The sequence below is a fragment of the Phoenix dactylifera genome, chromosome 1, assembly GCF_051530095.1.
Source record: "Phoenix dactylifera cultivar Ajwa chromosome 1, Ajwa_hap1_PhDact_Kaust_v1.1, whole genome shotgun sequence".
NCBI classification, from domain to species: domain Eukaryota; kingdom Viridiplantae; phylum Streptophyta; class Magnoliopsida; order Arecales; family Arecaceae; genus Phoenix; species Phoenix dactylifera.
Window position 1 is genome coordinate 67,198,288 of NC_143190.1, and position 22,132 is coordinate 67,220,419.

At 38.9% G+C, this 22,132-nt stretch overlaps 1 protein-coding gene across 4 annotated transcripts in view; it reads right to left on the bottom strand.

The window, feature by feature from the left end:
* Positions 1-22,132, bottom strand: part of SCD1 (stomatal cytokinesis defective / SCD1 protein (SCD1)) — a 51,382-nt gene that overhangs the window by 18,381 nt on the left and 10,869 nt on the right. For all 4 annotated transcript variants that reach the window (XR_015972958.2, XM_088710342.2, XM_088710347.2 and 1 more), the window contains 13 exons: positions 15,189-15,252; positions 14,799-14,912; positions 12,723-12,943; positions 12,110-12,164; positions 11,940-12,029; positions 10,635-10,830; positions 10,300-10,423; positions 10,141-10,204; positions 9,997-10,041; positions 9,715-9,790; positions 9,521-9,594; positions 9,375-9,425; positions 3,732-3,889 (listed from right to left, as the gene is read on the bottom strand). Coding sequence is in view for 3 of the 4 variants with exons in the window: in XM_088710342.2 (XP_088566468.1) it covers positions 3,732-3,889; positions 9,375-9,425; positions 9,521-9,594; positions 9,715-9,790; positions 9,997-10,041; positions 10,141-10,204; positions 10,300-10,423; positions 10,635-10,830; positions 11,940-12,029; positions 12,110-12,164; positions 12,723-12,943; positions 14,799-14,912; positions 15,189-15,252 (1,332 nt within the window). In the remaining variant the exon portion in view is untranslated. The remainder of the gene's footprint in view (positions 1-3,731; positions 3,890-9,374; positions 9,426-9,520; positions 9,595-9,714; positions 9,791-9,996; positions 10,042-10,140; positions 10,205-10,299; positions 10,424-10,634; positions 10,831-11,939; positions 12,030-12,109; positions 12,165-12,722; positions 12,944-14,798; positions 14,913-15,188; positions 15,253-22,132) is intronic.

A 22,132-nucleotide genomic window follows, 5' to 3' on the forward strand; every position in this document is an offset into this window, starting at 1 on the left:
TAAGTTAACTTAAGTGACTTGTATAAGTTAACTGGAATCTTCAATTATTAATATATTCCAACACGGCTGTTCACAGACCAAAATATTTAGATAGGGCACTGACAACTTTGGAGTCTCGGCAGCTGTCGTAAGTAAAAAAAATATAAATCTAGGTATATTACACATCAACGATAACTATTACCTGGCGTTAAATGATTACTAATATAATATTATCTTATATATATTTTTTTTAATATTTTTGTAGCTAAATAGTGGATTTATTTTGATTTATCCGCGAGAAATCTTAAGCGGCTAGCTATCTGGATCCTCTCCCAGATGGTCTTCTCAAGTGGTTGAGTGCAACTGATCCACCTTTGCCCTTATCCACAGCAAGCAAAAGAACCGTCTGATACAGAAACACCTTAACGATCTTGTATATATTCACTACAATCTGAAGTTTATGCTGAAGTGCATTTACAAGAAAATGAACTAAAGTACACAGATCTAATCCATAATACTTTCGTTGACGATGAGGATAATCCAATGATCGAATGGATTATGGGCAAGCCGCAAGAGCCGGAACTTAATGAGCGAGGATTGCCTCTACGACCGGCCAATTTCATAGCCAACAAGGCTATGATCGATGCAGGATAATGGACAGATTGCAACATTCCACGTATCTTTCCAGCTAATCAGCCACAGTCATAAGGGTCACTAGAAAACCAATCATCACATAATTCCCTGTCCGAGACATCCTCTCAGAGATATGATCAAGAAATGCTTAGACGAGGCCACTACGCTATCCGGTCGACTCGGTCAAAAATGCAACATCCATCCTCCCAACATAGCCAGGCAGAGAGGGGCACGAAGGATAAGCAAGCAAAGAGGACACGAAGTGTAAGCAGACAACTGCTCAGCACACCAAAAAAAGAAAAAAAAAAAAGGCACCTGGAGCCTTAATGGAGTGTGGAGGAGCCGGTTCACTTAGATTTAGGAAGCTTCTGGCAGTAGAGCTTTTAAAAGTAGAGCTTTTGGAAGTAGAGCTTTCTAAAGTAAAACTTTTATAAAAAGTTGTTTGCTGTTTAGTAACTACATTTCTAAAGTGTTGCGGCACTTTAACAAGAATCTGGTAAACAACTGAGAAAGTACTTTTGGTATGACAAAATGACCATAAAGAACATTGCATAGTATGATACAATAGAGCATAATAAAATATATATAGTATGTATTAACACATAAATATATGATATAGTATATAATATTATTATTATATAGTAATATATTTTATATTATATAGTAATATAATATTGTATACTATAGCATAATAATTTAATATAATATTAAATTATTAAACATAATATATCAATGTATTATGATATAATGTAATATAATATTATATTTATAGTATAATACAATAACAAAGGTATAAAATATTATAATTATTAGCGTAAATTAATTTTTCATAATATAATATAATATTAAATTATTTAACATAACATATTGATGTATTATGATATAATGTAATATAATATTATATTTATAGTATAATACAATAATAAAGGTATAAAATATTATAATTATTAGCGTAAATTAATTTTCCACCCTCCTGCAGATTTTCAGAATTATAAAGAGACATTTTGTGTAATTGTTATATTTTATCATGAGCATTTTGGTCAAAAAACAGCTTTCCGACGGGACCTAAAAGTGTTTTTCCAAAAAGCTCCAAAATGAAGCTTCTCCCAAAAGGTTGTTTTTAGCTTTCTAAAAAATCTAAAACAGCTTGCCAATTTTTTTACCAAACACCCCTATTTCATCTAAAAGTGCTTTTGAAGGGCTAAAAAGTGGGCCTTAGAGACCAAGAGCAACAGCGATAACAGTTTTGATGGTCATGGATCTACTGGCCAGAGAGTGGAGAACATAAGACCACCGTATATAAGAGCCGCAGAGTGATCTTTGATTCACCAGTAAGTCTCAATTTATGCATGCTACATAAGATGGGAACCACAGTGCACGATCTGGTAGAGCCCACAAGGATACAATTGCATAAGAGACGGACTTCTCGAGGTCATTCAGGAGGATACAATGCAGCTGCAGATCTCTTGCATGTGGAGTAAGATCCATAAACGTATCAGGTAGTCTGACCCATACAGATACCGATATGGATATGGTGCATTTAAAGCATCGTTCAATGGCCTACCCAATGTAACTCGGAGCATCTTACGGGTTAGATTTTGCTGTCAATATATTGCGGTAGACCCCTCCACAGCCGTATTATCAACCAGATGACCTCTTAGAACTACAGCTTCAGAAAGATCCGAGAGTGCTTATAACCCAGAGCATGTTCTTTATGGGATGAACATACAAGACTATGTCGCTTGCTTAAAGAGGTGGACTGATGTGCCTCCGGACTATATTAACGATCCAAATATCTACGAAAGGCATCGCAACTCGACGAGGTTTTAGATATCAATATATATATTATACTTTAAATATATAATTAATTGTATTATTTTATATTTTATATCTTACTAATTGATTTTAGGATATTTCATGTTGCTTCTTGTAGCATACATCTCACTAATCAATTTTTATTGTCACTTTAAAACAACAAATGCATCATTTAGATTATACCGGGATCATAGAAACATCAAAAAAACATCAAATTATACTTAAAATCATTGAAAAGGTTGAAAAAAATGGATTACCAGTTAATTAAACTTGAAAAATTTTAAAAAAAAATGGGTGTGCCGATTCCGAACCGTCACGCCCAAGCATACCGTGCTGGTATAGTACCATACCGACTCGCTCGCCGATCGGTATAGGTCCTGGTACCGGTTCACTGAACCTTAGTAGAGATTGAAGAAATAGTAGTTCCAAATTTGTGAAGGGGAATTTAGAATGAAGAATAAACTGGACAAGATGACGAGTGGCAAAGGATAGTTTTGAGATGGTAAAGACCTCATTGCAATAAAAAAGAAAAGAGAAATACCTAGATATTCTGTCAACTATACAATACCACAGCCATGTAACTACAAGTAAGGTCACATTTAACCCTAGAAATTAACTGAAATTTGGAAGTCCCTCATCCCATACAATAGTTGCCAATGCAGGCTGTGGATGCAGCAATTTCTGTCTGAAATGAAAGCAGGAAATAATTCAAAAATCTGTTTAAAGGAAACATTTTGAAAACCAAGACAAAGACAAAGGAACCACACAGGTGACCACAGGTCAAGTACAAGGAAGTTGGTTACTAGAAATTTCCCAGTGTTTCTCAGTTTCTGCATAGAATACTCTGGATGGTTTGCATTAGCTTTTCTGGTGATAACAAAATTATCTCCCTTCTGCAGGCTCTTAATTATTTTAATACTGAACAATATTTAGAAAAACAGAGTGAGAAATACAGAAAAGATACATGCGGACATCTTTACAGTAATGTATATAGATAGTAATTACAGCAAGTCCATATCGAAAATTCATGTAAATGAAAAATTGCAATTACGTTGCAATAATGGATATACTAACTTACATAATCAAATTATGTAACGAAAACATAAAAAGTAATGCAAAATGCACATAGGGTTTAACCTACACAACCTAAACTTGGATATACATTTCAGCTGGCTTTTTTCCCCTTGTCCTTACCAGTTCATATTTCATAAATCAAATATTGTTCAAGAAACTTCAAAAGGAAAGAAAGAATTAGTTTAAAGGCATAATGCAGCTACAAACAAATGCTAGAATCAATCTCATACCGTAACTCATCCCAAATGGATATAGATAGAAGATGACGTTGAACGTAATCTGGAACATTATTTGAGTCTTTTCTGTAGATTTCAGCAGAAACTTCAAGTGCATCTCTGATAGTTGACATGTCATTACGGGAGGTCGCGCGATTGATTGCTGTTTTAAGCTGGTCACATAATTTTTCAATAAAAGGCATTTTTCAATAAGAACACAGCATTTAAACTGATATTTAATAAAACAAACATCACATGGGAGAGATTTTGAAGTATCTGGCAAAGAAAGGAAGTACAACTGGTAAATGACAGCTCTAGAAGCACACAAGGGGAACGATAATCCTGGAATGAAATTGGACTTTAAAGTATCAACTATGTACAAATATGGTGAACATACTCGCAAAGAAACTATCAATTCAACATGGTATTGGTCAGTCCCACAAACTATCGACATGATAATAGTTTTTTTTAGGCTGTTGATAGAATTTTTGGCTTTTTATGAATGTGGCAATGTAGATTAGAGAGGATTTATAGTGTACGATCTTTTTATAAGAAAAAAGAAAATATTTTAAATGTTCTAAAATGGTTAATTCTTGATAATAGAGCCATCTTATAAATGGTTGGTTGTCAAAAATATTTTTAGCATGTTTGTGCATCATTTCATGCCAAGATTGGCATTATACGACATGCCATCGATTGTTTCAAACTAATAGTGCTGCTACAATGGATAATCCCTTTAACCCATTAGAATTAATAACAAAATCATGTTGCTTATTTTTTTCCATCAGCAATGAAGTCAGATGGTTTATTGGATCAAAAAAAAGGGTAGCCCAGTGCACAAAACACCTGCCATTGCGCAGGGTCAGGGGACCATCAGATGTATGCAATCTTATCCCCACGTACGAAGAGGCTATTTACATGTTCAAATCCATACTACCAGGTCAGAATGGAGCAACCTTACCATTGCACCAAGGCTCACCCTTCAGTTTATTAGATCAAAAGAATAAAAATAAAGGCATAAACTAAATAGCCATTGAACAAGGAATGAAGTCAAAAAGCCTATTACTACTATCGTAATTGGAATGTTGAGGAGTGCAACTCCATCCACACAGCAGTTTATATAATATTTTCAATTTATCCCCAACAATTTTGCATGCCTTTTCTGCAGCTCCCATTTTGTGTATGCTCTGCTTGAATTCACCTGCATTGCACATATCTTGCTCTAGCGCAACTTAGAGTATTCTTTGGTCAGTTGTATTTTGAAGATACTTAGTTACATGGAGAGAGAATGCAGCAGATCTTTTTTTGGAAAAAAAAAAAGGTGCTTGCAGCCCTCTTATCTGTATTGAAAGTTCAAACAGTCATGGATGGTAGAGTAAATGAAATTCAAGAGCTGCATTAACTATACGATACTATGACTTACCAAAATAGTTGACATACGAGTCTAAGTCATTCAAATATCTTACTACGTCAGTTTGAATTTTTTAGTTTTTACCATTTTTTTGAATGCCATCACTTACATGCGGGAATGTAAAGCTCCATATTAACAATTATTGTAGGTTCTTCACTTTCAGTGATCAATGTTCCTTTTAGTTGCTGGAAATTATAATTTAGGTCTCATTTGGCATTGCTTTTAGAAGGCCAGAAGCTATTTTGGATGATTTTGAGATGATTAGTAAAAATTTTGAAACAATTTTCTAGCTCCTCCAAAAGCTAAAAAAGATTTACTAAGGAAAAGCTTTTGAGCAAAAGCTCCACTTGAATGTATTGGTAGCTGTTTATTTAAGATGAGACACCCACGTTTGAGTCCCTGCAGCGAATTTTTTTAAAAATTAGTTTAACAATAATTTATAAGTTAACAACACTTTATAATAACAATTTATAGTACAATATAATATAAGAATAATACAAAATTATATTACATATATGATATTATAATAATATTTTATTTAATCTTTATTATTATATTACCATAATTATATCTTAATACTATTATATTATTATAGTATAACAATATAATACTTTATAGTATGCTAAAACAATAATATTATACTATTATATTACAATAATATTATTATAATATAATATTAAAAATATTTTTATTTTCATAATAACTTTAAAATCTATTATCTATTCAATTATTAGGTTAAATATCAAAATAAATAATTTATAAATAAGAATATTTTATAATAATAATTCTTGATAGTATAAACAATTTCCAATTGAAAGCATTATGTAATATCCTTTATTATCATTTTGTGATACTAAAAGCACTTTCTCGGTTTACTAATTAAACATATGTTAAAATTCTACAACGCTTTAGAAATGTAGTTAACAAACAACATGCACCATTTAGTTTATTAAAAGCTCGATTCCGAAGCTCTTTCCACAAACAAAAGTTCTACTACCCACAATAATGCCAAACCAGGCCTTAGTTTTCCTTTTAGGGACAAAGTAATACTTTTACCTATGGATTTTTGGAAATTATTGTTCCTTGTTAGGGGAAAAAATGAACCAAAATACCAAAAAAGACATCGACCTAGTTTGATAACTTATCAACTAAAAGCAACCATATGATCCACAGATTTCAAATTTTGGGTACTTGAAGATATAACACAATATATCTATTTTCATACTATCACCAACTTCTAAGTAAGATTTCAAATAGTTACACATTATCATGATACTCAATATGACTGATCATATCTGATAAAAGACCAAAGAGAGTTGATGTAGGTAATTAACTACAGCTAAAAGGAAGAAGCTTTCTAAATAATGCATAAGCAAACTACCACTACATATAAAGAAGGAAATCCAGTCCCTATAATTCAAGCCTAGAAGATTGATAATGTTGTTGAATGATTAGTGATTATAAATAATCCTGAGAATGTCAACATTTCAAGGTACATTAGGTGCTAGGCGAGCATTCATAGGTTCTACCTGGGAACTAGGTCCCTAGGCACTAGGTAAGCATCCAAAAAGTTAGATGATACATAATACACATGCAGACACGCAAGCATGCAAAAGCACACATGCAAACGCATGCAACTGCAGTATGCATGCATGTGCACATGCATAAGCACACAAGCAGACAAACATAGAGTAGACACATACACACACAAGCACACACACAGAAGCATACACACGGAGAGCAGATAAAGAAGTGCACAAACAGACGCAGACACAAGCATGCATCTGTGCATGCACACAGACGCAGACACACGCATGCAACCGCACATGCACACAGAAGCAGACAAACATAGAGATCAGATAAAGAAGTACACATGGACACAAGGACGCATGCACACGTGCATGTGCACACATCCACACGCATATAAGTTGAATATCAAAGAAACTCATGAAGCATTGCACTGAGGGGCTATTTGGACTTTGGAATCCTGTAAATGGAGTCACATGCAATTCAAGTTGTAGGTGCCAGCCAGGCGCTTGTTTAGATGCATGCAACTCAAATTGCAATGTTGAGCTGTTCATCAGGTTGTAACTCAGAGCAATCTTGCACTAAGTCGACTCACAGTCAAAATGACTGCAAGACGAGATGGAGCCATTCAAGTAGATATCTTAATTTTATAAAAAAAGATTTTATTGCCATTCCATCTTGATCAAAGCCTTAGCAGCCCACCTTATGCCATCGCCTCACTCTTCTCCGGCACCCCATTCCAAACCTCGCTTCCTGCCGGATCTCCCTGGCCATGCACCACCAGACCTCTCTCCCCAGCCTCTCTGCCTCCTTCCCTCTCCTCCTCTCCCCTACTCACGAGTCCCTCCTCGTTGTTGCCCTCGTTGTCATCACCATGCCAGCCCACCTCCAAGAGGCCCACAACCACCTTCCCCGCCTCAAACTTCACTAGAGCAACTACCTAATCACCCGCCTCCTCTGCCACCTCACCAACCAATGTCCCCACCCGCTCCTCGTGTTCACCCAAGTCCCCACCCTAACCCTTTTCTCCAGACAGCCCTCATACACGATGCCAACCTCCTCCATTTCACAGCCTCCTCTACCTTTACACCACCATGCATCACCTTTAGCCCAGCCTCACCCCTCTCCTTCACCATCTCTGCCCTCCTCAAGACCTGCATCACAACTCGCTCCCTCTCCATGGACGCCCAGGTCCACACCCAGGCTCTCGCCATCAATGGCTTCGACACCAACCTCTTTGTCTAGAATACCTCATATCCCTGTATGTCAAGTGCTCCGACCTGGCATATGCTTGCAAGATGTTCGGCGGAATGTCTATCGGAGATGCCATATCTTGAACTTCGTTTATCACCACCTATACCAAGACCGGATATGGGCTCTGATGAGGGGCTTTTTGTGAGGACACTGGTGAAGGAATTGGTGGTGCGGACTGTCACAATGATGAGGTATGGACAAACACCTCCTCTTCTATCCATCTTTTCCCGTTTCGCCTTTCTTTTCCCCGTAACTCTCTTCCAAACACAAGAAGTGAGCTTCCTTGTAAGTCGCCTATGCATTGCAACTTGAGTTGCAGTTTAATTTCAGTTACAGGGCTCCAAACAGCCCCTAAAGCAGTTCAACTTCTTTTTGTTTTTTCCTTCCCTTTTTCCTTTTCTCCATATTTCCCTTTCTGTTGATTGCAACAACCAATGTCCTTGTTACATTGCCGCCTTTGACTGCTCCAACTGCTTGCAGTTAAAATGGCAGCCATTGTAGCATGTCATCTTGGTTGCCCTTTCTATTGGCAGTTACAGAGTAAAATAGTGGAAAAAGGGAAGGAAGATGAAAGGAAAATTAATGATCAAAAGAAAATGATAAAAGAGAGGAAAAAGAGAAGAAAGTGGGAAGAGATTTTCGGAGGGAAAATTAGAAACTGAAATCTCTCTCTACTGGAAGATGGTTTGAATCCGCATCACCTAACCCATATCAACCCCAGCCGCACAGTGTCCATGAGTGTTGCATTAAGCTAGGCAGGCTGCCAAATCGCCACATGGTGACCTGGCTGCAAAATAAGCCAAGCCATGTCCTAGGAGAGGAGCTTCAGGGAGCCACACTTGAATTTCTAGGTGGCCAGGAAACTTGATAACCAATTTTCAGAATATTGAGATCCTTTAAGAGTCAATGCTAGTTACAAACAATAACTCCTGAAAGCAACTTCAATAAATTCCAATATATAACTTGAGGACGAAGTTATAAAGTCATAGTAATATAATAAATTCACTAAAGTGAATTTGCTTAATGGATAAACACATAGGCCATAGCCCCCTCATGTGTCACACATTTAGTTTTAAATATGTAAACCTAAAATTTTGATCTAAAAAAGAGCTGCAAATTATATATTCAAAGGAACTACCCAAAATGTCACTGTAAAAAGGAAAAGAACTATTAGAAATCTCATGTGTAAAATTGTGAATGTGATGCTAATAAGTTAGGAACACTGGAAAGGAAGAAACAAATTCCCTAAGGCCAGATCATTAACTTACTGACCAAGTAGAAAATGTGAAAATTTCAAGCAAGTATAGGTTGGTCCATGCTGCAAAACAAACCTAACCTACTCAAACATTTCATTCCTAGGAATTATTTTATAAAAAAAAACATTTTTTATACCAAATAGCATTCCTTTGGAATAATGGCTTTAAAAAATACTTCTGGTAAAAAACTGTACATCTAAATTCTCTCACCAGTTCTTTTACCGCGATAAACTGCTCATCAGTTAAACGGCATTGCCATCCCTAGGAAATAAAACTTGTTTAGAAGAACAGGAACAGTAGTCATACTCAGGTAAAATAAAATGGCCAAATGTTTCTAAGGAATCTGGCTAAATTACCGCATGAATATGTTCCCTGATACATTCAACAAACCCACTGCCTCCAATCCCTTCTGCATCAGACTCAATCAGAGCTGCAAATTAGGAAACACAAGTCAATTCAAAGACCAAACAAGAAATTAAAACAAAAACCCATGTAAGTCAGCTACAATTAGCCTCAACATTATTGTTTGCAGTATCGCTTCCAAGCATACCAAGAATTGTGCCATATTCAAAGGATGAAAGCGGATCCTCAGTTGCTCCAAGCCTTAGAAGACGCAACCACAATCCCTGACAAAAAGCAAAAACAAAAGCATTATACCTAAAAAGATATATTTTTTTAACATAAACAATGTTGGAAGTGCTTAATGTATTAAAATCAGCACTAGAAACCTGGGCACTATGCTGAAAATAATTCATGACAGATCATATCCTAATCCTATAAAGTCTGTGAAATTCTAAACTGCAAATATAAGTAATATAACCAAGAAGTTCACCTGCAGCTTTACTTTTATGTCCAAGACCATCCTCTCCCTCTCTGCCTGCAGACCATAACCATCAAAATTATTTAAAGACTCATCAATGTTCCATGCATTAACTGAACCACATTGAGTACAACAATGCAGGGCTAAAGAACTTACAGCCCTTTCCCTGGGACTCAGACTTTCTGCTTTAGAATCACCATTAACTAGCACAGAAGGTGAACTGACAAAGTGAAATTAATCCTTTTAGTTATCAAAATAAGAGAGTTTTTGTTGACAAATGGATGTTCATTTCTGCATAATGTGAATAATCTGTACCTAGGAGTGTGCTTTCCAGAATGGGCTCCACTTGCCATTGCCAAAATTGACCGACGCTTTTCTTCCTGCTCTTCTGTTCTAATGTTTGAAGGGAACCGGTTATAACAGTACCTCGAACCTTGTCCTGAGGGACAAAAAGGTACATGACTAAACAAAAATGTCATGATGAAAAGTTTAATCATTTAATTTTCTTTTCCTTCCCATATTCCCAATGGCAAGTCCATAGAGGCATTCAGAAATCAAAGAAAAGCAATGCCTTGTTAACCAATCTCAAAAGCACAAAATTATAAAGCTAAAGCAGTTGAAAGTTATCTCAAGAGAAACACTGAGGGAACCTGCAACTCCACCATCAGGTTCTGCTATGGTGATGATCTCAAGTTCAGACAATTGAGAGGGAAAAATAGTGAGCGGGTTTTGACCCCTCCCTGTTGCATCTTGTAATTTGTCAAGAAGATTATTATTGTTTTCTTCTGAATTGATACATCTCTCCAAATAATCCAGAAAACCTTGAGACTCTAAAAATTGTGTAACCTGATAAATAACAATAAAAACATCTGGGCTAAGTACTCGGGAACAGAGTTTGTCAAGATACATAAATAGAATTAATCAAAACTAGATCATTTGCAAAACACAAAAATCTGTATACTTTTTGAAAACCAAAGATTATGCAATGAAAGGGGGAAAAAGAAAGACAAAAGGTCAAGGCACAATTATATTACATCCAGGAGGGTTGCAAAACCTATTGCTATCGGGAGGCCGACATGCCACAGCTTATTGTGGCATCATAACAAAAACCATCAAAAGGTCATTTTAGCCCATATTCCTCAAAAAGAACACAAAATAACATGTCCTATAGATGTTAGAACCCTAAAACAGCTCAACCGTGTCTTGGATCTTCAAATTAACCATGAAGCTACCCAAAAAAAGAGTTTCTCATCAACTTCCTATTAGGCATTGATTAAAAAACTTTACTATCTAAAAGTATACATGTTCTGGTCCCATGAATTCCCAAATTAGTGCATGTAATGACAGAACGACACGCATCCTTCAGACTACAATTACATGATTACCACTCCAAGCTACAATTGATGAAGGTAAAAGCACCACATAAGTAACCATGGAATAAACTATTGCCACCACTTAAGTGAAAATGCAAATAGTATTTTATGGTTGCACTCAAAGCACAAAAATAGCAAGACAAGTAGCATTTTCACTAGAACCTTAAAATTGGTGTGTATTTTTTAGCAAGAAATAAAAAGACTCGACTCTAGATGGATGACTTTCTGCCACTGTATCAGCATTAAGAAATGAACATTTACCCTTTACACAATTGCCACAAAAAGCAGAATTTGATGAAACAGAATGTATAGTCTCATCCCTCAAAATCCTATTATCAGCCATATTTGAAGCAGATTAAAGAAGAGAGGCTTGCTCATTGTGGAGGTTTCCTTCATCAATTAATCTCTCAATAATTCCATCACTAGCCTTTTTATCTTGCATGAAAATTTATGTTATGGCAATAAAAACATAAAAATGCAAAGTAAATTATTGCAAGATAAAAGGATTATCCTTAACCAAAGAAAACAAACTTCAACATCTATTATTTCAAGCATGTATTTGTTTGAAACTTTGAATTGTACCATCAACATGGATTCAACAGGTTGATTAGTCGAGCGAGAACGCTTCTTCAGAAATGCTTGCAAATTGAAGACATTAGCTGCTGTATTTTCCTAAGAAAAAAGATTTCATAATCAGATCTAAGAAAAGTTTGTTAAGGTAAGAGCAACCAACAACTTTCTCGATAACTTACAATAAAATTGCGATAACCACTCAGAAGTAATGCAAAAAATTTTAAGAATATCAACCTGCAGAATAGTGAGTTAAAGAATTATCAACCAGCCTGAAAGAGTTGAAAGAATTATCAACAAAACTAACAGACAACATAGCTTTCAGTAGAGAGACAAGTAAATCAGGCTTTGCAAATAATATTTGATTAATTCTGAGAGATTGTTAAAAAAACAAAAACTATAGTTTTCATATTTTAGTTTGTATAACATGAAATATTAAATAAGATAATCAAGCTACAAAATTTAAAGAATAGATTATAAATGGTTAGATAAAATGTTTTTGCAAACAGTAAACAATATACAATTCCAGAATCTAGATCACTATTCCTTTCTAGAAAAAGAGAATAGTTCCTTTGCTATAAAAAGTTTTCATGAGTCGATGGCAGCAAACAATACACAATTCCAGAATCATTGATATTCTTTTCTAGAAATATAGAACAGGTCTCTTGATCTTTTAGCCACACAACAGGAAGGGAATAAGGTGAACAGAATTATAAGTTCTCCCATTTACTAATAAACCTACCTTACCTTCAGTAAATATCATATACATAAAATTGATAAACAATAGAGTACTACCTAAGTTGAAAGTCATGCTCCACTCCCCAGGATCTGGTGCCAGCTCTAACATATTGCTCAGACAAACTACCAAAATTGATCCTCATCTGATCTATCCCAATTACATTTGGATGCAGCAATTTTAAAACTTCACTACGCAAGAAACTCAATTCAGGCTCTGGAATGGGAGGTATTTCTTCTGAAGTAGTGATGCGGTTGTACTCAAGATCCACTACAACTACCTGTAGATTAAAAATGGAGTTAGTGAAATTTATTTTATATGTTTGATCCAAGTTTATTAACAAAAGTTATAGTGTTAAAATTTTAAATAAGTAAAAATGACCACAGCACATTAATTTGAACAGAAGGAGCTTATTAATAACTTGAAATTTTATGATAGATGATACACATATGAATATAAATAACAACCTAAGCACAATGACAATTTGTAAACCATGCACAAAGAAGTCATAAAGTAAGAGATTATTACACAATCTTAGAACAAATAATTTTTCCATTGCAAACCATAGCTACTAAAATTGAAAATCTCTGAAAGGAATTACGTATAAAAGGAAAATAAGATTATAAAATGCTACGCTTTATTGATAGCATGAATAAACCAAGTATTGTTTCACCAATGAAAAAAGTGAAACAGCCATGTTACCAGTTGCAGCTAAAAGAATTAGCATATAATAGCTAGAATTGACTCATCAAGAGAGTGGATGTTTATACTAACTCAAAAATAAATGAAGGTTTCATGGTTACTGGATCAAGATAGTCAAAATCCTCTAGCAGGGCTTGCATGACCAGGAAAATTGTTGGGTTTGATTTACCAATATATCAATGTCAAACAAAACAAACAAGCAAGCTTTACTCCATTTATATGGATCAGCTTTGGAGTTACATGTTGTCCACTTAGGTTTCAGAATGTTATTGCAATCAATTCTTGACTTGGAGTTTAGAACCTAAATTGGTCTGAAGACTCTGAACTCTGAAGAGATCCCAAGCCATGAAACTTATAATATGAGTTGGTAATATGAACACCATACCAATACATGGAGATAACATCTTAGCACGACTTTCATCATACATGAGAAAACTTCAATACATTTCTTTAACGAAATATGTCGATCACCTTTTCAAGCAAGATTAGTTTACCCCATTGGACCATAGATGCATTCATGTTCTAGACATCGATGTTGCTTAAGATTTGAAAAAATCTCATACCGTGCCGTAAGCATTTTTCTAGGTCATCGTACATTTAATGGAAGGGGCTCATCTAAGGAACACAGGAGGCCATCCTCATAAAAACTTATGCTACATTGTGGGTGAATTTACTGGTTTCCTTACACAATCAAAAGGTAAAAATGTTAAAATGCATCACAATTTAATGTGCTGTTGGACTCTCTCTCACACACACACATTTATGCATGTACCAAAGTTATGATCATCAGACAAATCTAATGTCCAAAAAATATAAAAGAAAATATCACAAATTCACCTTTTCTCTTCTCCCAGGTGATTACATTCTTCTGGTCACCTCATGACCATTTCTCGTGAGATATCAAGGCCTAACCACCTTATGCTCCTAATTTCTGTTGAAAAGATGACTCTATGACACATTGATAAAGCTGATTCTGACTCCCCTATCATCTCTCACAAGCTTGCCCACACGAAAGCCATAAATAACCAAATGATCTATGTCCTAACTACACTCCAAAAAAACATTCAAAGAGGCTTCACTTGACCTAATGATCGGTGAATGTTGGCTCAAAATATCATGCATTCAACTTTTTTTGAAGGGAAAAAAAATCTACAAAATGGGGAACTTCGTTTTCTCACTACTTTTAAGAATACATTAACAGGATATTCAAGCTCATGTTAATATGCTAGAAAGACAACATCATGAGAGCATGCTCCTATGAAGATCCATATAAATAAACAAACAAAAGCAAACAAAAATGAACATAACCTTGTGAATTTCATTACGCCACCAGCTACAACAAAACATATCTTGATATTAAAAAGATAAAATAAAAAAAGAGGAGATGGTAATTCAACAGAAAAACCTCCAAATGAAAGAAATATCAAACTTACACCATCCATTGTCAGACCCGATGTGTCAACATCTGAGTGAAGTCCCATCATGTATGGTGTAGGGGCATCGATGTAGTCTACCCCACTGAAGAAAAGAAGTGGAATATAGACATGCTACATCTCAAGAAATAGCATCAGTCAGAAAGAAGCTAAGCAGTAATTAGGCTAACACTACCTATGCACATAAACTGCCCAACCGACACTGCATGAAGAAGCATGTGAGCTTATTGAATAAGGAAAACATGCATAGTAGGTGCATAGGCAATGAAAGGATGCTTCTTGCATAAGCATGGGAAAGGTATCCATCTGGAGTTGCTTTTAAATAAACTAGGAGAGAATTGTGCTGCATAAGATACAAATTAGGCAGAATTATAATATTTGGAAGCTTACCTGCCACCTAAAAGGATATATTAAATGGCAGATGGCCTCCGAAACTAGAGTCAATAGGGTATATCTGCAAAAAGGATAAAAGAACGAGTTTGACGCTTACGATCGAAAGCTAAATGGGGCATTAATCACTATTGCATAACTGAAGGCATTTAGAAATAAACTTTGAAAAAGAAAACAATTCTGAGATCTTAAACTTACAAGCTGCAGCGAAATATTTCAGTATTCAAGAAGCATAAGTCAAACGCAATAGTATTGCACATCACATGATAATAGATACAACTCAACTCAACTCAACTAAGCCTTAATCTCAAATTAGTTGGGTTCGGCTATATGAATCCTTTTCCACCATTCCGCTTAGTTTAGGAGAGGAAGTAATAGATAGACTTATAAAACCATCATTTTATGCCTTTCATTTTACATCAAATTGGTAAAAGGAAGTAACAAGGGGAGGAAGGGATAAAGAGAGAACTGATGGAGATAGAAGTGACATGTTATGACTATTGTTAAGGGGAGGAAGCATATCCTTTCAGAATTTGTTAAGAATCATGTGTAAAATTAACCTTCAAAAACACTCCAAGAGTAAGATCAAGCCACCCTCGTCGTACTGATGGAGATAGAAGTGACATTTTATGACTATTGTTCATGAATAAGAGTACATACATGGTCGGCGGAACCATCCCAAACTGTCCGGTTAGAAATGTACTGAGCCGTACTGGTGGCAGACCAGGATGGTTCCAGCAACCAAAATAAGAAACCAGCAACAAAAGGGGAGAGGGAGAAGAAAAGAGAAGAAGAGAGAGGGGGGGAGAAGGGCAAGGGAGAGGAAGGAAGAGACAGGGAGGGTGGCGGTCGACCGGTAGAGGGTCGTGTTGAGCCGGAGAGTCGCGCAGAGGGGCGGAGGAGGGGCTCCACCTCTAGTTCTCCTTTTTCATTCGAGAAAGAGATTCCAGAGGGGGCCCCTTTTTATTTTTGAAGTTTTTAAATGAAGTCAGCAAGAACGAAAAAAAAGATCCGGGGGGGGGGCCTTTTTATTTTTGAAGTTTTTAAGTAAAGTCGGCAAACTCCTTGTCGACTTCACTTATTTTTTTTATTTCTGGAGGGAGAGCCTTTTTATTTTCAAAGTTTTTGAGTGAAGTCAGCAAACCCCTTGCCAACTTCACTTAATTTTTTCAAAAAAAAAAAAAAAAAAAAGTAAAGTCAGCAGGGGTTTGCCGACTTCACTTAAAAACTTTAAAAATAAAAAAAGGAGTTCCCTCCGAATCTTCGAAACAGGGGAACCAGAGCGAAGCCCCTCCTCCCCCCTCCATGCGGCTCCGTTGGCCTCCACCCGACGTCCACCACCCTCCACCGGACATCCACCATCCTCCACCGGACATCCGCCACCCTCCTCCTTCCCTCCCTTCCTCCCACTCCCTCTCCCTCCCTCCCCCTCTCTCTCTTCCTCTCTCCCGTTCTCCCTCTTCACCCTCTCTACCGTGTCAGGATGCGCTCCACTTGCCTTCTCCTCTCTCCCTCCTTTTCTCCCTCTTCTCTCTTCCTCTATCCTGTTCCCCCTCTCTCTTGTCCCCTCTACTATGTCGGTACGGGCCCAGCACGAAAAAGTATGGGGGCATACCGAACCATGCCGCCAAGCAACCGGTACCGGCACAGCAATCCTTGGTAGATACCTACCCTCCCTAGAAACAGACAACTATTACTGCAATGGAACTTGCACAAATACGTCAGCCTAAAGTACCAATAGTCCTTGACCAACTTTTTGGGACTAAATCTGTCGACCCTTCTTTACCTTACACTCCAACCAAAGGGTAAAAACTCCAACAATGTACCATTTGAAATACTACCACAAACCACCCAGCAAAGTTCCCTTAGGTTTTTCCTCCTCAAAACCCGTCCACAGGTCCCAGACCTTTGTTGGCCAGACCGTAATTCGTCAATTTCTGCACATACTCACCTACTTTTCTGCCTCTCATCTCTTTCAATACCAATCGCAGGATTTTATGATGTAGTCAATCCTAACTAAAATACGCTGAATCGGTATCGGTAGACATACCGGTCGCCTACCGAACCGGTTCGAGACCGAAACCGGTCCGGTATAAATCGGTTTTCTTTTTTTTTCGGTTCTCATCCGCGCCCGGACGCACGTAGACGCAGGTAAAAAGAAGGCCACATAATGGCATTAAATGCCACTCTGTGGCATTTATGACCCGCGCGGGGCAGCGCGCCCGCGAGGGGCAACACGCCCGCGCGGGCGGGGGAACAACGCGCAGGGCGATTTCCAGCGCAGAAAATCACGCCCGCGCACCGTGGAGGGGGAACCGCGCGTGGGGCGCTCTGTTCAGGACCCTCGCAAGCCGCGCCACAAGCCGAGGAACGACCATGCGCCGCCAACCGAGGTCCAAAGCGGCCAATTGATGTGTCTTGTGGCCGGTCAACCCTTGGCCGACCACAAGTTCATCCACAACATCGACATCGCGTGGGATCCGCCCGCGCGCCAGACCTCACCCCGTTAACCCAACGGACGTTTGGACCGCAGTCAGGAGGCCGAGCCGACCTCGGCCCTGTCAATCAAAGATCCCGTAGATCCTTAGAATCACACGTCCCGTGCATCCAGGACGCGCGCAGATTGCCCCGGAAGACCAAGTCAACCATCCAAATTCAGGAGATAAAGTTTAAAGATCTTCTAGGACTCCTCCAAGCCCTTGATCACATGCAAATCAAGGGTGGAGCATTGCATGTTGCCACATCAGCAAAGATCCGTGGGAAAACGGTTTTTCATGTTTATCTTTGGGAGAGTTACTTAAAATTGTCTAGGGTCTTGGGTCTATAAAAGAATTTGAAAGGAGCCATTGTAAGGCATCCCAGAGTAATTCCAAAGTTGAGTTTAGTCTTATTCTCTTGTGAGAGAGTCGGCCGTAAGGCTTGGGCGGCATTATGCCGATTTCGGTCCTTAGATCTTGTGTTCTAGGACTTGAGCTAGTGGTTGATATATCAATCTCCATTAGATTGGGCTAGGAAGGGATTCTTTCGATCCTTTGCTAGATTTGGGCTAGTAGAGATCCTTGACTGCTCTACTAGATTGTTTTGCTTTTGATTGTTCTTATTTGTTTGTTCTTCAATTGGAATGGAATAAAATTCAATTTACTTTCATTGTTGATCTTTGCACTGAGTTATTCCACCGATATTACCTACAATCGGTCCATCATTAGCGATTTCTCCAAGGGCGCACGCCAAGGAGCGAGGCAAGGGGCTTGATGAGAGGCTTTAGACCGTGAGCCCCCATCAATTGCTTTCATTGAGAGAATCCCTCGAGGAGGTAACGTCTGAGTTTTTATATTCAGATCTGAGTTTAGTTGTTGTTTTCATTGATCTGAAATCTGAGGGAGTCTCTAGTGATTAAGGTGTGGATTTTGGGTGAGAAAGAGCCTTACAAGTTGTCTTTTGTCTTTTGGAGAGGTTCATAAAAATTCCACATCTTGTATTGGGCTAGAATTTGTATTCGATTGGGTATTTTTAATTTTCTACTTTTATAATTGTAAAACCCCTATGGGAGGCTGATTGAGTGGTGTACAAATCAGGTGGGTTGGTTCATCCTTTGGGTGACAACCGCAGGAGGTTTGAGGGGCTATTGTCTCAGGATTTTAGAATCCTATACAGATGGTTAAAAGGAGATGGAGTACCCCTGAAACAACAACCAGGATAGGAGGTTAGAGGCCCTTGAAGTTAGTTCGGCCAACCTTAACCGGGCATTGGAAACTTTGTCCAATACTTTGGCTGCGAATATGGCTGAAATAAGGAGAGAGAATAATGTCACCGTTGAGAGGTTGGAAAGGAGGATACTAGAGAGGGAAAATAAGAGGGTGCAAGAAGAAGTGTCTAGGTCGCATGCCGCACGGCAGGGGCAGAAAAGGTATGAGAGTGATGCTATTAGCGTTCAGGGTACACATTATGTAGATCATGGTGTTAGGCACCATTCACGAAGGGGAGGAAGAATTGAAGCCGAGAGCTTAGTATTTGAGAGGTGGCTTGATGATGAGCGGGTTAGTAATGGCCATAAAAGTTATGATGAGGCCGATAGTGAACCCGAAGAAAGATCCTTTCATGCTCAAAGGCCTCACGGCCGGAGAGAACCCATGATAAGGAGAGGAAGAAACATGCGGAGTGATGACTTTGGAGATGATGACTATAGGGATCCACGGCCTAGAGAAGAAGGGCTTAGAAAATCCAAAATTGACTTTCCAAAGTTTGGAGGAGACCCGTATGAATGGTTTGATAAGGCGGATCAATACTTTGGTGTTTATGATATTCCATGGGCTGATTGGATGACTCTAGCAAGTTTCCACTTAGAAGGTAGGGCTAGCCGATGGTGGAAGTGGATCCGGGCCTTGTATGAGAAAGAAGGGAGAAGATTGGGTTGGACTGCCTTTGTTGATGAATTCATGAAGCAATGGGGACCTTCCCCCGTTGTCAACCACCATGGCCAACTTGTAAAACTCAAGCAAGAAGGCAAAGTCCAAACCTACATCGACAAGTTCCGGCAATTGCAAACTATGGTCAGCGGATGGTCCGACGAAGCCTTGCTTGGTACCTTCATCGACGGCCTCAAACCGTGGATAGCCAAGGAGATCAAACTCAAACAACCAACGCGATTACAAGAGGCGATGCGCATGGCGGAGATTCTAGACCAAAGCTACAACCCGGAACGACGTACGACTAAGGAAGGTGCAATCAGCAAGTTCACCAAACCGCAACCATCCAAAGCAAATTTCAGATCCAAAGAGGCGGCTTCATCAAGTTCCAAAAATCAGCAAAAAGATATAAAGAAGTAGTCACGTGATGAGCTGCAAGATTACATTTAAAAAGGACTATGTTTCAAGTGTGGTGAAAAATGGAGCCGAGAGCATCATTGCAAGACCGGCAAAGTCTACGTCCTTGATGTGAGCAGCGACGAAGGATCCGCTGCATCTGAAAATTCAGATAGCAGCAGCGAAGAAAAAGACCACCCCGAAGAGCCAGAACAATGCGCAGAAAACCAGCATGCTGAATTGTCACTCAATACACTTTGCGGCGCACCTAAACCATCCACCATGAGGCTCATGGCTTAGATCAGCAAGAATGAGGTCTCCTTGTTAGTGGATAGCGGCTCTTCTCATAATTTCATCAACTCGGCAATTGTGTGAAAAGTGAACTCAAAGGTACATCGGTTACACCGTTTGAGGTAAAAATAGCTAGTGGTGAAAAACTACTTTATGCTGAAATTGTTAATAATGTAAAAATGAATGTACAAGGGGTAAGAATTAAAGACGACCTTCATGTACTACAATTAGTCGGCTTAGACATTGTATTGGGGAATGCATGGTTACGTAGTTTAGGTTGGGTGGTGACCGACTTCGACGCGATGACCATGGAGTTCACACTCGGTGAAAAAAAGAGGAGATGGACGGCCTTGAGCAGCAAGGAGGTGCAGCCTTGTGAGGCCAACATGCTGGAAAAACTTTGCAAAGGAGGGGTTAGTTGCTTTGCCGTTGTTATGGCTAGCCCAAATCGAGAAGATCCTCTTCATGATGACACAGCAATTCAGCAGCACCAACAAGTACTCGAGGGGCTGCCACCACTGATCCAGAGGTTATTAGAAGCTCATCAAAGTGTCGTCCAAATGCCCACTACCCTCCCGCCACAAAGGAGCTTTGATCATCCAATTCGGCTGAAAGATGAGATTGCTGCAATCAATGTTCCACCTTACAGGTACGCACACTTTCAGAAGGGAAAACTTGAGCGCCAAGTTGACGAGATGCTTAGCCAGGGGCTGATCCGCCATAGCTCGAGTTCCTTCTCTTCACCCGTCCTATTGGTGAGGAAGAAGGATGGCTCATGGAGATTCTGCACCAACTACCAAGCCCTAAACAAAGCAACCATCAAAGACCGATTCTTGATCCCTACGGTGGACGAGATGCTTGACGAATTACACGGCGCCAAGTTCTTCACCAAATTGGACTTGCGAGCTAGCTACCATCAAATCAGAATGAAAGAGGAGGATGTGCACAAGATGGCCTTCAGGATGCATTCTAGCCATTACGAGTACCTGGTGATGCCATTCGACTTATGCAATGCGCCATCGACATTCCAGGCGGCCATGAACGAGATTTTCAGACCCTAATTGCAGAGGTTTGTCTTAATATTTTTTGATGACATCATTATATATTCCAGATCCATGGACGAGCACCTTGAGCACTTGGAAATTATTTTATGCACCTTGGAGGAGCACCACTTCCACATCAAGCCCTCAAAGTGCGCATTCATGCAAACGGAGCTCGAGTACCTGGGCCACATAATTTCAGCCGAAGGAGTTTGTGTGGAATAGCGAAAAATTCAGGCCATGCTTGATTGGCCATGGCCGAAAGACATCACGGCCTTGAGAGGTTTTTTGGGGTTAACTGGCTACTACCGGCGGTTCGTGAAGAATTATGGGCTGATCGCGAAGCCGCTGACCACCATGCTGAAAAAGGGAGGATTCATGTGGACCACATAGGCACGCAAAGCATTTGAAGACCTCAAGCAAGCTATGATGCAAACACCCATTCTTGCCTTGCCCGATTTCTCCAAACCGTTTGAGGTCTACACCGATGCGAGTGGTAAAGGTATAGGTGCTGTTTTGGTGCAGAAACATCGAACCTTGGCCTTCATTTCCAAAGTATTAGGGACAAGGAAGAAAGCTTGGAGCACCTACACAAGAAAGTTGCTGGCAGTTGTACATGCGGTGAAGGTTTGGAGGCCATACCTTCTCGGCCGACGCTTCACATCGTTATGGACCAGCAAGCGCTTCGCCATCTACTCTAATAGAAGATAGTCATTCCCGAACAGCAGAAATTTCTGGTGAAGTTGCTGGGTTTCGAGTACGACATCATCTATCAACCCGGCAAAGAACAAAGTGGCTGACGCATTGTCAC